Source organism: Stenella coeruleoalba, assembly GCF_951394435.1.
Source record: "Stenella coeruleoalba genome assembly, chromosome: 10".
NCBI lineage: Eukaryota > Metazoa > Chordata > Mammalia > Artiodactyla > Delphinidae > Stenella > Stenella coeruleoalba.
Window position 1 is genome coordinate 41,528,704 of NC_137156.1, and position 15,237 is coordinate 41,543,940.

The following is a 15,237-nucleotide window of genomic DNA, read 5'->3' on the forward strand; positions in this document are numbered from 1 at the left end:
GGCAGTGATAAAGCCGGCCCTCCCAGGGCCGATAGGAAAATATGACCACCACGGCAATAATGCTAGAAATAATCATGGTAAATCACATTTATTGAGCACTTAGCTCCGGGCACTGGGCTAACCTTTTCATGGGCTTATATCTTATTTCCCTTTTTTTTTTTTTTTTGCGGTACGCGGACCTGTCACTGTTGTGGCCTCTCCTGCTGCGGAGCACAGGCTCCGGATGCGCAGGCTCAGCGGCCATGGCTCACGGCTCCAGCCGCTCCGCGGCATGTGGGATCTTCCTGGCCTGGGGCACGAACTCTTGTCCCCTGCATCGGCAGGCGGACTCTCAACCACTGCGCCACCAGGGAAACCATGGGCTTATATCTTAGTTCTGAGCCCTAAGTCCACGAGATGGGTATCATAATTATCCTGTTCTATGGATGGGGAAACTGAGGCCCAGAGAGGTTTAGTAACTTCCCCAGGTCACACAGCAATAATGTTGTGGAGTCATGATGGTGCACAGCAGATGTATATGCAATATCAAAATGAAGCATTCCTATACCCCTCCAGCCCCTGCAGGATGGTAAGTCCCCACCAGCAGGGACTCTGCTCTCTTCTCGTTGGGTTGGGATCAAAGTTCCCAAAGAAAGGCAGGCAACGGGACATGAGAAGTTCAGACACACTCACTGCACTCTGAAAGCTTACAGTTTTAGGTATTGTTTTTTGAACGTTTTAATATTAAAATTCAAAAGGCATAAAATGGTATTTAGTGAAAAGTCTCCATCTCAGCCCTGCTCCCCAGAGGCGGTAACTGTTACCAGTTGCTTGTAACAGATTATTCCAGAAGAAATCGATGCCTATTTACAGTCTTGTTTAACTACCTGGGGGTCGTGGCTGGCGACTTCAAGTGCTGCCCCCACCAGCACACCACCTCCCTCACATCTTTTCCCCTCCTCCTCTGCTTTCCAGGGAACCCCACCAAGAGCCCTCAGCCAGGAAGACACCTGTGCTATGACAGCGACAAAGGCCAAGAAGGAGAAAGTTGAGGACTGCTGACAGCCCCGCCTTCTGTCCGGGAGCTGCTACCTCGACCTCAGGCCCTCCCTCCTCTTGTGGATTTGCGAGTTGTCCCCTTCCCACGCTGAAGCATGGTGGTGCAGGACAGCATGGACACCCCTGGCGTGCCACTGGAGCCCTTCCTGCACCAGGTCGGAGGTCACCTGAGCGTACTGAAGTATGATGAGTACACGGTGTGTAAGCCCCTCATCTCCCAGGAGCAGAGGTTCTACGAGTCCCTGCCACTGGCCATGAAGCGCTTCACTCCGCAGTACAAAGGTGAGTGTCTGGGAAGTCCCCTGTGCTCAGTATCCCCGCAGGGGGCCAGCACGGGGCGGGCGCACACACCTGCCACCTCCTCCAGCACAGTGTGTTGAAGTGTTGCCATGGAGACCTGCCCCTCTCCACAGCCCAGCTGGCCTTCACAGCCCCAGTTTCTCTAAACTCTGAGCCTCCAGGCCTGGAGTGTTATGCCATTTGGCGTCCTACAAATTAGCTCAAGCCATCAGGCTTCGAGGAATTGAGAATGGGATAAAGTGATTGCCCAACCCCACCCCGCCCCGATGGGGCATCCCGGTCTGTGCTTTGGGAGTGCCATGGCTGGGTCCTGTGACTGTGGCTGGTAAACACAGGACAGGTGGAGACCTCCTTCACCTCCCTCAGGTGACCCAGGTGCATGGCAGGAGCCTCGGGTCTGAGACAGGTTATGGAGGGGCTGGTTCACAGTGTGTTTGGGAAACCAGAATTCCCACCCTCATCCAAGGGCAAAGCCGGGGCATTTCCGCAGTGTAGCTGGGGAAACGGTGCACGGAGCAGTGTGTGTTCCGGATCTGAGCACAGAGTAGGTTCCGGGGAGAGAAGGCTGGGGTGGGGGGGAGGGCTGCTGTGTGCTGACCTCCGGACAGGGGCACTCTGTGGGCCACCAGCATCCGCGGGGCAGGCTGTTTTGTTCACATCCAGCCTTCGGTAAAAGCGTTCACAGGGCTCAGGGCAGGACTCTGCCAGCCGCGGGCCCACAAAGGGATACATACTCAGAGAAAAGACCTCCTTTAGAGGATTTTAGACCTCTAATACGTCAGTTAAAAACTTACCTGCATTTCAGTGATGTGGATAACTGGGAAGGATAGGGCCTGTCTTCATCGGTGTTTCTCAAAGTGGGATCAGCCAGCTTTACCAGAATTGCTGGTGCGTGTGTGTGTGTGTGTGTGTGTGTGTGTGTGTGTGTGTGTGTTTAAATGCAGGCTCCCAGGCCCCATTCAAGACATCTGAATCAGAATCCCTAGGGTCAGGGCCTAGGAATCCGTATTCAGCCTGCTCCAGATACAGACCCACTGAGAGGGGCCCAAGGCCTTGAGCCCTGGGCATTGCTTCAGTCATGGGCTGCCAGCACCTCTGAGAGTCTGAGGTAAGACAAATGAGAGACAGGGGCAGATGGCTGGTGTACAGCCTTTGCAGGCCTCCCCGGGGGCCCTCTGGGGCCGCAGGCCGGCGTTGCCCATCAGCTGTGGGTCACTGCCCATCTTGTCCGAGCACCCACTGGAGCTAACATCTGGCCCTTCACAACTGAACTCAAGCCAGCAAAGGGGCGGCAGGATCTTGGGTGGGGTGGCCTCCTGCCCGCAGCATTTCATGCTGGTTTGACACAGCTCTGGAGCTGAGACAGGCTGCCAGGGCAGCCCCAGGCAGAGCGGGGAAGTGAAAGAGGCTGGTGGGTTTCCAGGACCACATCCCGGTGCCGTTCCCTCCCCGTTCCCTGTCTGCACAAGCCATCCTCCATTTGGTGGGGGGTGGGGGGGGGGCACGGGCAGGTTAGGACCGCACCACTCTGGGGAGTCTTGGGCACCGTCGACTCTCCAGACCGCTCCTCTGCCCTGCTTCCCTCTCAGGTTGGGCCCATCCTGGTACCACCCGCCTTGGGGCCCTGCTAACTTGATAGATTAACCTGAGTCATCACTTCACGCATCAGTCTTTGCCTTGGGCTTCATTCAGGAGATGATGTTTGCAAACAAGTCGGGAGGGGCCGGGGCAGGGAACCACAGGACATCTCGCAGGTGAGACCACGCAGCCTGGCTGAGGGTGAGGGTGAGGCAGAGCCCATGGGCTGGCGTGACACCCAAACAGGAGGTTTCGATGATGCAGAAACGCTGACTCTCTCGCCTGCCCGAACACGGCCGGCATCCAGGCGCCCCCCAAGGAAGCGCACGTCTGAGGAGACACGAGAAAGGCCCAGAACTGGGAGCCTCAAGCCCTCAGACGCCAGGGCCAGGGAGCTGAAGTCAGGTTTGGGATGGGAAAGGGTCCCCCGAAGGACCTCAGGCTGTGCGGGCATCTTGTTTCACCAGAAAAGAAAAGTAATATCGGCCAACCCTTAGTGTTCACTCAGTGCCAGACACACTGGAAGCAGTTTCCATGACTGACTCGTTTAATCCTGACAACAGTCCTCTGAGGAAGGTGTTTCTATCATGCCCATTTCACAGGTTAGCAAACTGAGGCACAGAGAGGTTACCCAACTTGCCTCAGGCCACACAGCGAGTGAGGCAGAGCCAGAATTCAAGTATGGCTCCCAAGTGTGGGCTCTCAGCCCCCCAGGCCGGCTCCACCAGCGACTATCACTGAAGAGACAACTCCTCAGATGCCAGTGCTCTGGGGTCACCCAGCCCAACGTGGGTGGGGATGTGACTTGCCCAGGGTCACTCAGCTAGTGACCTCAGGTCAGGGGAACCCGAACACCCACAAGGCTGCCACAGGGGTCTCCCTTTTCTTGCTGGTGGGAACAACCCAGAAAGAGAGGCTGTTCCTGACGTGGCCGCCGCATGCCCCAGAGCCCACCCTCTTCCTTCTCACTCCCTGCACGGTGACGGCAGCGGACTGCTGGGCAGGCACGTCATTCCCAAGGGCAGCTTCCCTGTGCCAGGAGCTCATCTTGGACCTTTTGCTGGGCTCCTTGGGCACGACAGCGTCTTGAGGCTGTGTCCGTCTGTCTCCCAGTCTGCCCATCGGCTTTGGGTGAGTGAGGACATACTCCTAGGTCAAGTTGGTAGTGGATGAGCCAGATTCATATTACAGACGGCGGCAAATAAATGTTCTCATGAGCTTAAAAATAAGTACATGACGGAATATTCATGGAAGCTGCTCGGCCAAATCGAAATTGCTGAGATGCTCTGGGCACGTCAGCCAAGGCAGCGAGCACTCCTGTCTGCCCAGCTGACATGGTCACAGCGGAGGTGCTTGGGGGGACTGGTGGGCAGGCAGACAGGGCCGGGGTCCCCCACTCTCCTGGCCAGGCAGGGGCAGCAGAGTGTTGGGAGCCCGTGGGCCGCCAAGTCCCCATGGACACCCAAGGCAAGCACAGAGACCAGCCAGCTCCCCCTCTTCTCACACCTGGAGGGTAGGCTCTAGGGCCTGGGGGTGGTTCCCAGGCCAGTCCTCCTCCCTGGAACAACCACAGTGACCCTCCCGCCAAGAAGTCTAGGCTGGAAATGTAACACCGTATCCTTGGGCTTCTTGGCGCTTCCGGCCCTCGGCACTCTCACGAGGTGGTGGCATCGTAGCCTCTCCGTTCGCTCCTGTGGAACAGAATGACCAGAACAAATGTGACTGGGGACGCAGCAGGAGTGTGCCTCGTCCACACACGGGTAAACATAGCGTGATGACACAGGAGTCTCCCGATTAAGTCCCAGGCTCAGTGCGACAGCCTGTTGCGTCTCCCACATTCACGGCTGGCGTGGCCTCCATCCCTTACCAGCTGTGTGACCTCGGGTGAGTTACCAATCTCTCTGAGCCTCAGTGACCACAGTCAAGTGCCTTGCAGGCTTACTGACCAACAAAATGCACATAATGCTGACACACAGTAGGTGTAAAAGACCAGGCAGTGGTTATTACCACCGTACTTGTGTCCCTGACCTGCCATCAGCCCCCTGCTCTCATGAGCAGGACAGCCCTCGTGGGCTCGGTCTAGGGATGCAGGCTACTGTCCAGGTAAACTACAGAATGCTCTGTCATGATTACTTCACGGGACACTGGGGCCTGGGATGAGCTAAGGAAGAGCAGAGTTTTTTAAGGAACTGGAGGGAACCGAAGGTCACGCTCAGGCTGCAGAATTAGGGCACTGGGAACCTGAGATGACAGGCCTGGCCCAGGGAGACCACTGAGCTAGGCACAGACGGGCCTGGAGCGTGCCTCACTGAATTATAGAGCAGCCCTGAAAATGAGTGTCTGCTCTGAGCAGCCCAGGAGGGCCGGGCAGGGCCGCACGAGGGGAAATCAGCTGCCTTGGCAGCTGGTTCAGCAGAAATGACCACTTAAACGCTGAGAAGGTGACCAAGTGGCCGGGGGAGGAAAGCAACACCTGGGAGGATGTGACCACAGACAACCCTCCCATCTGTCAGGGTCCCAGCGGAAAATGAGCAGTACATGCCAAGGGAGTTAAATAAAGAGAATTTGTCAAGGGACTATTCACAGAATTGCACACAGGATTAAGGGAACAACTGGGGAGACTTCCCTGGCAGTCCAGCAATTAGGACTCCATGCTTCCACTGCAGGGGGCATGGGTTCGGTCCCTGGTTGGGGAACTAAGATCCCACATGCCATGCAGGGCTGCCAAAAAGAAAAGGGGGGAACAACTGGGGATGGTGAGGCAACCAGGGAGCGGCACGGCTGGAAGACTGTAACCAACCCCAGGCCTGAAGGGCCAAGGTGAGGGCGTGGCGGAGTTGAGCAAGAGGGAGGCTGCAGAGAAACACAGCCACAGCAGAGCCACGCCGCAGCAGGGAGGGAACAAGTGGGATAAAGCCCCAACCTTTCTCCTCCCCTCCCCCCATCTCCAGCCAGTGTCCCTCATTGGCCCAACTGTCAGGCAAAAGAGCCATTGGTGCAGGCTTCCCTGGTGGCGCAGTGGGTGAGAGTCCGCCTGCCAATGCAGGGGACACGGGTTCGTGCCCTGGTCCGGGAAGATCCCACATGCCGCGGAGCGGCTGGGCCCGTGAGCCATGGCCGCTGAGCCTGCGCGTCCGGAGCCTGTGCTCCGCAGCGGGAGAGGCCACAACAGTGAGAGGCCCGCGTACCGAAAAAAAAAAAAAGAGCCATTGCTGCATGCCAGAGTCAGCCCCCAGGCACAAGATGGATGGAGAATGGGTTGATAGAAGAAGGAGCAAAGAGAGGGTCCTCATGGCATCAGCTGCAGGAAGAACAGGGAGCAAAGGACTCTGCAGAGAGCCGGTTCTCTCAAAAACATTCGTGTGGCCGTCTCCCGGGCCACGACCATGAGTATCTTCCACCTTCACCAGAACTCTGGCGAGGCTGGGCACCCACAGAGGGAGGGCTGGACCCTGCCACCAGAGCGAGAAGTCCAAAGAACACCAGAGAGCCATTAACGTACAGGCCAGAGCCAATGACCTGACCTGGTCAATGTCCTAAAGGAGAAGCTCGGCTAGCGCATGGGTTCACTGGGTGTCCTCACATCCTTCGCTATCACAGCCAGCGACTGGAGTAGGATGTCATGCCTGGATTACAAACACCGGTGGTTAGGTGTTGTAACCATTGGAGAAATGGTTGTTGTAATCCATTGGAGAAATCTCACACGCCTTCTGTTTTCTATCAAAGAACCACATTCTGTCCATAATCTTCACGTGCTGTGCGTCTAACCGAAGGCAATGGCGAACGTCAGTGTGAAAGCCAGGGATGGGGGGGAGGATGAAAGAAGGGGCAACCCGAGCACCAGGAGGCTGTTAGAGGAAGACTTCCTGGAAGAAGCTGCTCAGATACGGGTTAACAGAGGGGAGAGCCAGGGTGTCGTAGGAGGCAGAGGACAAGGGGCAGGAATGAGAGGAGCCCCCGGCTTCCCTCACTGCCACTCAGAGGCGGGGGCCCTCTTTGCAGAGGACCAGCTCGGATGCCCCCAGGTTGGGCCCCGGTGGGGTGCTGCGGGGTGCCTGGGTGGTGTGCTCGCGCACAGAGGAGTGGAGATGTGAGGACAAAATGTACGCAGCTGCTTTGTTTCAAGCATGGAGGGGCAGGGAGAGGTGACGAAGCAGAAGCTGTACCAGCATCCACACGAGGCCATTTCCGCAGGCTCCGCAGCTCTGGGCTCATTCTGGAACAGGATCGGGTTGAGGCCAGTCCCCGTAGCTCTTCCTTGAGAGACGAGCTGGGGAAGGGGGGCAGCTGACCACTGCCATTAAACTATAGTTCAAAAGGACATCACACTGCATCCACTCCGTAAATGTCATCTGGTTTCTCCATCCCTCCCCTTCTGCAGGCACCATCACCGTGCACCTCCGGAAAGACAGCCGAGGCCATCTCAGCCTGGTTGCCAACCCGCTGAAGGAGATCCGGGGGCCCTTCCAGGTCTCCACGGAGTCGGCGGCCGTGGCCATATGGCAGACCCTCCAGCAGACCACCGGCAGCGGCGGTGCCCTCCCCCTCCCCCAGTGGCAGCACACCCAGCTGGCACACTCACTCAAGGAGAGGTGAGGGCCACTTGGCAGCGTGACAGAACCCGGGCAGCACGTCCCTAGCAGGCAGCAGCACTGCTCCCACCTGTGCCCAGGCCGATGGCTCCCCCTTAGGGCCAGAGCCGAGCAAAGGAGAAATTCAGATGAAGGCTCTGTCTAGAATAAGCCACGTGACCAAAAAAAAAAGGAATGCATTTTCTTTGGTGCCCCTTCTAGAGGGAGGATTTCAATGCATTTCATCTCGGAAGTGGATGCACACTCCGAGTCCTATGCAGAGCAGACACTCAGTGTATATTTGTTTCATTAAATACCTGTTTCACTGAGACCATGAGGTGTCTCTGGAGGGGGAAAATGTGCAGAGCAGAAACCCCAGAAGGTTGACATAAAGGAAAAGTGTGGCTAATGCCTCCCTAAGATCATCTTCTGTAGCGGTCAAGACTGGAGAGGAGAGAGGTCAACTGCAGTGCTCCGTGGGGCCCTGGAGACCCAGGCGGCTCAGGATGCCCAAGGTCCTTGGAGAGTTCTCAGATTAGCTGACCTTTCTCAGATGAAAAGGATCCCTGGGGATTTTTTAAATGCTTATGGGAAACAAAAGGGAGCTAATACAATGAAAGTACCTCCCTTCCCCAAGGATCTAATTAAGCCTCCTGGCTTGGCGTCAGGAAGCGGTGCATATTATCTCCATGTTACAGACGGGGAAGCCGAGATGCAGAGGGCAGGAGAGGGTGGACCAAGGACCTATGATTCTTCCCCCCATGGCATCTGAAGCCACAGTAACAGCCTGACCTCCAGCCTTCTGATTCCAGGCAGGGTCGCCACCTCTGTACTGTGTTGCCTCCAAAGGGAGGTAATGACCCAGGTCATTTACAAGTGCATTTAAACCGCCTCAGCCCCCTGAGGAGGTGACATGCTCCAGTGAGTTATTCCGGACTTTAGAGACCCCTGCGAGGCCTGCAGCATGGCCTGATCTGGTGCCCCGGGGCCTGAGCAGGGCCGGCAGGGCACTCCAAGGTCCTGCAGGCATCCTGAGAGTAGCCAGGGAGAGTCCACATCAGGGTTCAGCCAGGAAAGCCCAGCCAGTCACAGGGGCCCTGACTGTCATGTGCTCCCCTCGCCCGCAGCCCAGCCACAGCACTCCTGATGTCCGAGCTCCACCTCAAGGCCCAAGTCCCCTCCCTGGTGGAGGATGTGAACGGGAACCAGACAGAGAGGAGAAGCTTTAACCCGTGGGGCCTGCACTGCCACCAGGCCCACCTGAGCCGCCTGTGCGCTGAGTACCCTGAGAACAAGAGGCACCGTATCCTTGCCCATGACCCGCCTGCCCGCCCAGCCACCACTGCGCACGGTGCTGTCAGGGGCGCGGGGCGGTGAAGGGAGTGATAGACAGACGTTTCGGGGCAGGGCCAAGGGAGGTGTGGGTAGGGAGAGACAGCCTGATGTGAGAGAGAGTGGGAGGCACAAGCCCTCCCACCTGGGACCTGGGAGAAAGCAGATCTCTCCAAAAGAAAAGCCAGAGGCTGGGGAAGGAGGACTGCGGGAAAAGCTGAACAGAGTAACCCTGTTTGGGCCACTGGCTGTGTCTCTGCCACCTGGGCAGTGGGGATGGACAGGGCTGGGGTCTCTGTGGGCAGATAGGAAAGATGACTGCCACGCTGGGTGGGGGTAGGGGCGCGGGTTCAAAGGGAGGGTGGGTCCCTGCACCCATCCTCCCTTTTACACCTCCCACAAACTCAGTGAGCAAATTCAGGCTTGAAATGCCCCCCTTTTGTCACCTCTGGGCTCCTTCCCGCACACCGGTGGCTGGTTTCTCTGTATTTACTAAGACACATCTGCAGCCCTCATCCCTAAGAAGCTTTTGCAGGATAACTACTCCGCTGAAATTAATATTCCTGCAACTCATCTCTGAAGCTAATATCAACCCACTTCTCCCCAAAAGGTATTGGCCCATTCAGTGACTCGAGGTTTTAGCCTTATGATTTTCTGCCATAACATGTAAATTGGGCATGGCCTGCCAGGGATTTCACTCCTGAATTTAAATTACAACCTCAGAGCAAAAAGGAGAAGGAAAAAAAGCTCACATCCTCATCAACTCCCCCTGAATAAATGGACTTATGAAAGCAGCCTGCAAAGTTAATACCCTGAATTCTTCACAGCGACTGACAGGCTGGTCTGTAATGAAAGAAAGGGGAGTGAAGGGATGGGGCTCAGAGGAGGGAACCTCCAGCCAGCTTCAGAGGCCTGCTAACCGCCTCCTGTGGGGCAGTGGCCTTTATGTCCTCAGAAGCCTTCCTTAAAGTAGCATGACCAGGGTTCCTGCTGCTGGAAAATGTCGTGTCACAGTACAAGCATCCCTGCATCTTAGACCTGAAGATGGGGACCCGGCAGCACGGGGACGATGCGTCGGAGGAGAAGAAGGCCCGCCACATGAGGAAGTGTGCGCGGAGCACCTCGGCCTGCCTGGGCGTGCGCATCTGCGGCATGCAGGTAGGTGGGGGACGTCTGCGGGGCTGGGCATCCTGGCATGTCCGCTAGGGGCAAGGATGTCTCCCATCCAGATGCTGCTGCCCCCCGCAGGACCCTTCATTTTGTGGGAGCAACAGAGACGGCGGCCAAGCACCTCTTTCGCCAAGAAAACGTGTATCCTGGTCTAGGACACACTGGGTTTTTTAAAGAGCGCCTTTCAGGATAGTGATATCAAAACCCCACCATTTTGGGGGAATGTAAATTGGTGCAGCCACTAGGGAAAACAGTGTGGAGGTTCCTCAAAAAACTGAAAATAGAATTGCCATATGAAAAAAAAAAATTAGAATTGCTATATGATCCAGCAATCCCACTCCTGGGCATATATCTGGACAAAACTGTAATTCAAAAAGATACATGCACCCCCTATGTGCGCAGCAGCACTTTTCACAATAGCCAAGACATGGAAAGAACCTAAATGTCCATCGACAGATGAGTGGATAAAGACGATGTGGTACATATATATACAGTGGAATACTACTCAGCCATTATAATGCCATTTGCAGCAACACGGATGGACCTAGAGATGATCATACTAAGTGAAGTAAGTCAGACAGAGAAAGACAAATACCATATGATATCACTTATATGTGGAATCTAAAAGATGACACAAATGAACTTCTATGAAACAGAAACAGACTCACATAGAGAACACACTGTGGATGCCAAGTGTGGGGGGAGGGATATATTTGGAGCTTGGGATGAGCAGATGCAAACTATTATACATAGGATGGATAAACAACAAGGTCCTACTGTACAGCACAGGGAACTATATTCAATATCCTGTGATAAACAATAATGGAAAAGAATGTATATAACTGAACCCCTTTGCTGTACAGAAGAAATTAACACAACATTGTAAATCAACTGTACGTCAATAAAATTTAAAAAACCACCATTTTTAAACTCATCTCAGGATCCCTGGCAGTTGGAACTTTCCATGTGACCACGTTGGTCCTGCCCATGTTGAGAGCAGACCTTTGATGACAGTGTGCGAGCAGGTCTGGGAGAGAACTGAGAGAAAGCTTCTCTGCGTGCTCCGTTGGTTCCTCGTTCTCTTGAACCATGAAGCTGAACCCTCTCCTTCTCAGATGCCGGCAGGCAATCTGCTCTTTGAATCCTTATTGGCCATTTCCTGTTCTTTCTCTGCTTTTTCTGCTGCTTCTTGCTACCTCTTCTCCTTAACAAAGTGGGAAGGTCGTAACCTGCAAAGCCCAGCAAAGGAATGGTTAATTTTTTATTGCCCCGACTCCACACTTCATTTTTGCTGTTCTGATGTGGCTTATAGCCAAGGCTGCAGGAGAACAGGAGGAAATTAACTTCCTCCAGTGGCTCACTCTTAGAGTCTATCTACTAAAGCAAAACCAGACACGGATTTGATGGTAATCGTTATAGCTTTCCTTAATTGAAACTGCCACCCCTTGAAGCTGGAAGTTGAGTCTATAAGTGTGTGGCACAGATGTCCCTAGGAGGCTTGGAATACAGTCCTCAAGAGAGTGGAGCGTGACACTTGGTGGAGTACATGGAATCTCTCTCTGGACCGCAAACCTTCTGAAATTGATCTGATTTATTTACAAAGAGATGCCTGTCTTGTGCTTAGAAAGGCTAATTGTAACAGCTGATCTCCAGCCCTCCAAAGGCAACACCAAGTCGATGGTATCTTTCTGATTTTTTTTTTTTTTTCAATTCCTGTTTTCTGTAAACATATCATGTAATCTGAAGGCAGGGAAGACCTGAGAAACTGTCTTGGTCAGGTACGGGCAGCCCTTCCCAGGTGTGCCAGGCAGAGGTGTGCCAACTCACCCTCTGGCCATGCCGGCCACTGACCTCCGTTCAGCCTCTGCCCGCCTCTGTCATCTGAATGAAATGGGAGCGGCTGCCACTGTCTCCCCCCTCGGCATCTCTCCTCCATCTGCTCCCTTCCGGTGGCCAAGACGTGACAGGGGAGGGGAGAAGGGCTGATGCTAAAGAGAGGAGCCACCAACCCCGCAGAGCTGCTGCGAACCTTCCCTGCTCCATCCAGGCTCCCCTCAACCTCACTGGCTGCCTGAAAACTCCATCCACACCTGATCTAGCCTGTCTTTTCATCTCCAAACAATTCACCCCACTGTACCCCCAGAGCCATTACGGTTTTCTTAGAATCTGCAGAGAAAGGACTTCATAAACTTTGTTGGGGGAAATTTTATTCTGCTTGGCTTTCCAAGGCCATTGGCTGTGATTTCAGATTCCCACTAAAGCTTTCTCGCTTGGGTTTGCTAATATTTAAAGAGGGCCAGAAGCCAGGGTTTAAATCATGGTTTGGAGGTTGACATTGGAAATTCACAAGAAAGGAGATCCAAACCTTTTCCTGGTGGGCGGAGGGTCACCTTCATAGGATGAAGGATCTTTAGACCTTGGATTCCTATTAAAGGCTTGCACAGAAAGCATTTTAAAATGTAAAAGTTACACTGGTGCTTGATGAAAGATCATCTTGCCAGTCATTGCAGCCATTCTTGCCCTGCATCTCTAGAAATCTGTTTATATATTAGGTAGTTTGTGATGCTGCCACTGTAGCAGATGTGATTTTTTTTTTAAGTTTGCAATTCTTCACATTTTCTATCTTCTTTTTAATGTAAGGTTTATCAAACCGATAAGAAGCACTTTCTCTTCAAAGACAAGTACTACGGAAGAAAACTCTCAGTGGAGGGCTTCAGGCAAGCGCTTTATCAGTTCCTACACGATGGGACCCGGCTCCGGATGGAGCTGCTAGAGCCCATCCAGCGCCAGCTCCGGGCCCTCCTCTCAGTCATTAGGAGCCAGAGTTCATACCGGTTCTACTCCAGCTCTCTCCTCATCATCTATGATGGGCAGGAGACTCTGCAGACGCCCCACGGCGGCAATGTCGTCAAAGTCGACATCCGGATGATCGACTTTGCTCACACAACATACAAAGGCTCCTGGAATGAACACACCACCTACGATGGACCAGATCCAGGCTATATCTTTGGCCTGGAAAACCTCATCCAGATCTTGCAGGATATTCAAGAAGGAGAATGAGACTTGTTGGATCCATCCAGATTTTTCTGGAGGATAGCTCTCCAAAGGGGCCTGTTGGTAGCTAGGGTAGTCTACACACCCCTGAGATGTGTCTGTAATAATTATACCTACATTCAAAAGCCATCTCTATACGTGGCAGGCTATACTAACAGCTGCTAAGGAAACCAGCTCTGGAGGTGATTCACGTACCCTGGCATCTTGCACTCATGCCAGTCGTCGTAGGCTGCACAGCAGGATGAAATGGTGCCTTTCTGGAGTAAAGGGTGGGGTGCAGAGGAGTTACAGGCCAGCATTACAGTGAGATTCTGGAGTATTTGCATTTAAAGATGCTTTCTTTTTGTCATGCTGCAGTCTCACAAGCTGTAAGGCAAAAAAAAAAGAAAAAAAAAAAAAACCTTACTTGAGGAAGCCTGGAAGAATGAGTTCCCTAGTTATCGTTTTTCTGCTCACATGGGCTGCTGGCTCCCAGGGCAGACAGAGCTAACGAATGTCTCTTACCTTCCTCAGAGGCACTGTTGGTGGGGCAGGGTGAACTGGGACAGATCTGCCCATCTCACCAGCTTTGTCTCCAGGTTCTGAATGGACAAGGACAATCCCAGACACAGTGCTGGCAAACCAAGACCCCAGCTTCCCCATTTTGGCCCGTGGAGAGGTGGGTCCTATGGGAAGTGATGATTTTGTCAGATTCTGACCATGAAATGCAGCTTCCGGTGGGGGTGAACACATAAGGAAGATGTGAACTTCTACTCTCCAGTTCTATTTATTTATTTAGGGGGTGGGGTGGGGGAGTCAGAAGAGAGGAGCCTGGAGGACCCAGGAAATCAGGCAATGTTTATGAGACGGGTGGACAAGTGTAAATACGGAACTGAGAGCAAACAGTTCTAATTAATTCCTTCTTCTGCAGCGTGGAAACCTATTATAATGCCCTCGAGTCAAGCCTGAGATACATTACCCAATTAGGGAAATAAATGTGTTAATAAAATTGCTGAGGTCACCAGTGATTATTTGGTGTGCATTATTACCCTTTCTGTTTGTTGATTCTGATCATCATACTGTATGGTAATTCCAATTTATGGGTGATTAAAGTATACACAGCAAGAACACTTCACCGATTTCCTTGTAATCCTTCAGGGAACCTGGGTGAGAAATGGTGGCTAATAAAATATCTGCGTGTATCACAAGGCGGGCACCATACCTGAGAAATAAGTGGTCCTTTCACGTGAACCTTATACAGTGCAAAATGAAACCATTTTTGTATTCTCATAGCTAATGATCATCAACTTTCAAAAATCCGCACCAGAAAAAAAAAAAAAAAAAAAAAACCACACCAAAAGAAGGAAAGAGTGACTGCACAATAAAAACTTTTGTTTAATTTTAGTTTACATTATATGGATTTCCAAGCAAGGTAACTTGCCTACTCATGTTTGGCCGAGGTAAAGATGTGAGTGATTTGCATGCCCTGCGTCCACGGTGGAGAATTGAGTCAAAGCGCGCTGAGTGGCAAAAGGAAGTCAGCCGAAAACAAAAGATTTGCTCATGATGAAAGGGAGCCCGACATACTGCTTTTTCTGGGTCACTTCCTCGCTTGAGAACCTGGTACCACATCAACCAAGTCCAAAGCTCCCTGGCTGAGCTTCTGATTTCTGTCCCCATTCTCTGCCTTTTGTGCTGTGGGAGCTGCCCGAGGCTGAGGGGAATGTCAGCTGGAATCTAAGTCTTTTCAGACTGGCCACCCATGTGGCTAGCCATGCGGCCACTGCTCTCCGTGGCTGGCTGCATCTTCCTGCCCATGTGATGACCCGCTACCCCTTTACCCCACGGTGCCCTTCACGGGCAGCCTTTTTCCTCCTCTGCAAATCTTCTGAGGTTCAGCCCAAATGATTCTCTCCTCCTCCTGAAGATATCACCAACAATAGTGCAGTTTGCTGCAAGGGACAAAGTTGGCTACCGTTTTAGACTGTTCTTCCTAGACTCCTGGACTCAGAGGGGCAACTGTGGTCTGGAAGCTTGTGTGAGGCTTTGCAGATTCAGCAACTTGGCTGAATGAGTCCACCCAAGTATTGCAAATCTGGGTAGAGGGAGAAGAACAGAAAGATTCAGAGAGAAGAGAAAGTGATGGGTGTGTATGTGTTTGCTTTCCAGTCTGAGTTTACTGAAAAATGGCCAAAGGGTGAGGGAGCCCCAGGTA

The 15,237-nt window shown here is 53.1% G+C and overlaps 1 protein-coding gene across 1 annotated transcript; it reads left to right on the forward strand.

The window, feature by feature from the left end:
- Positions 1 to 1,133: 1,133 nt before the first annotated feature.
- IP6K3 (inositol hexakisphosphate kinase 3) lies at positions 1,134 to 13,322 on the forward strand (the record flags this gene model as incomplete). The annotated part of the gene is made up of 5 exons (XM_079934659.1): positions 1,134 to 1,320; positions 7,298 to 7,508; positions 8,615 to 8,790; positions 9,802 to 9,977; positions 12,630 to 13,322. The coding sequence occupies 5 exons, from the start codon at positions 1,134 to 1,136 to the stop codon at positions 13,047 to 13,049; spliced, it is 1,170 nt and encodes a 389-aa protein (XP_079790785.1). The 3' UTR covers positions 13,050 to 13,322.
- Between the last annotated feature and the right edge of the window lie 1,915 nt (positions 13,323 to 15,237).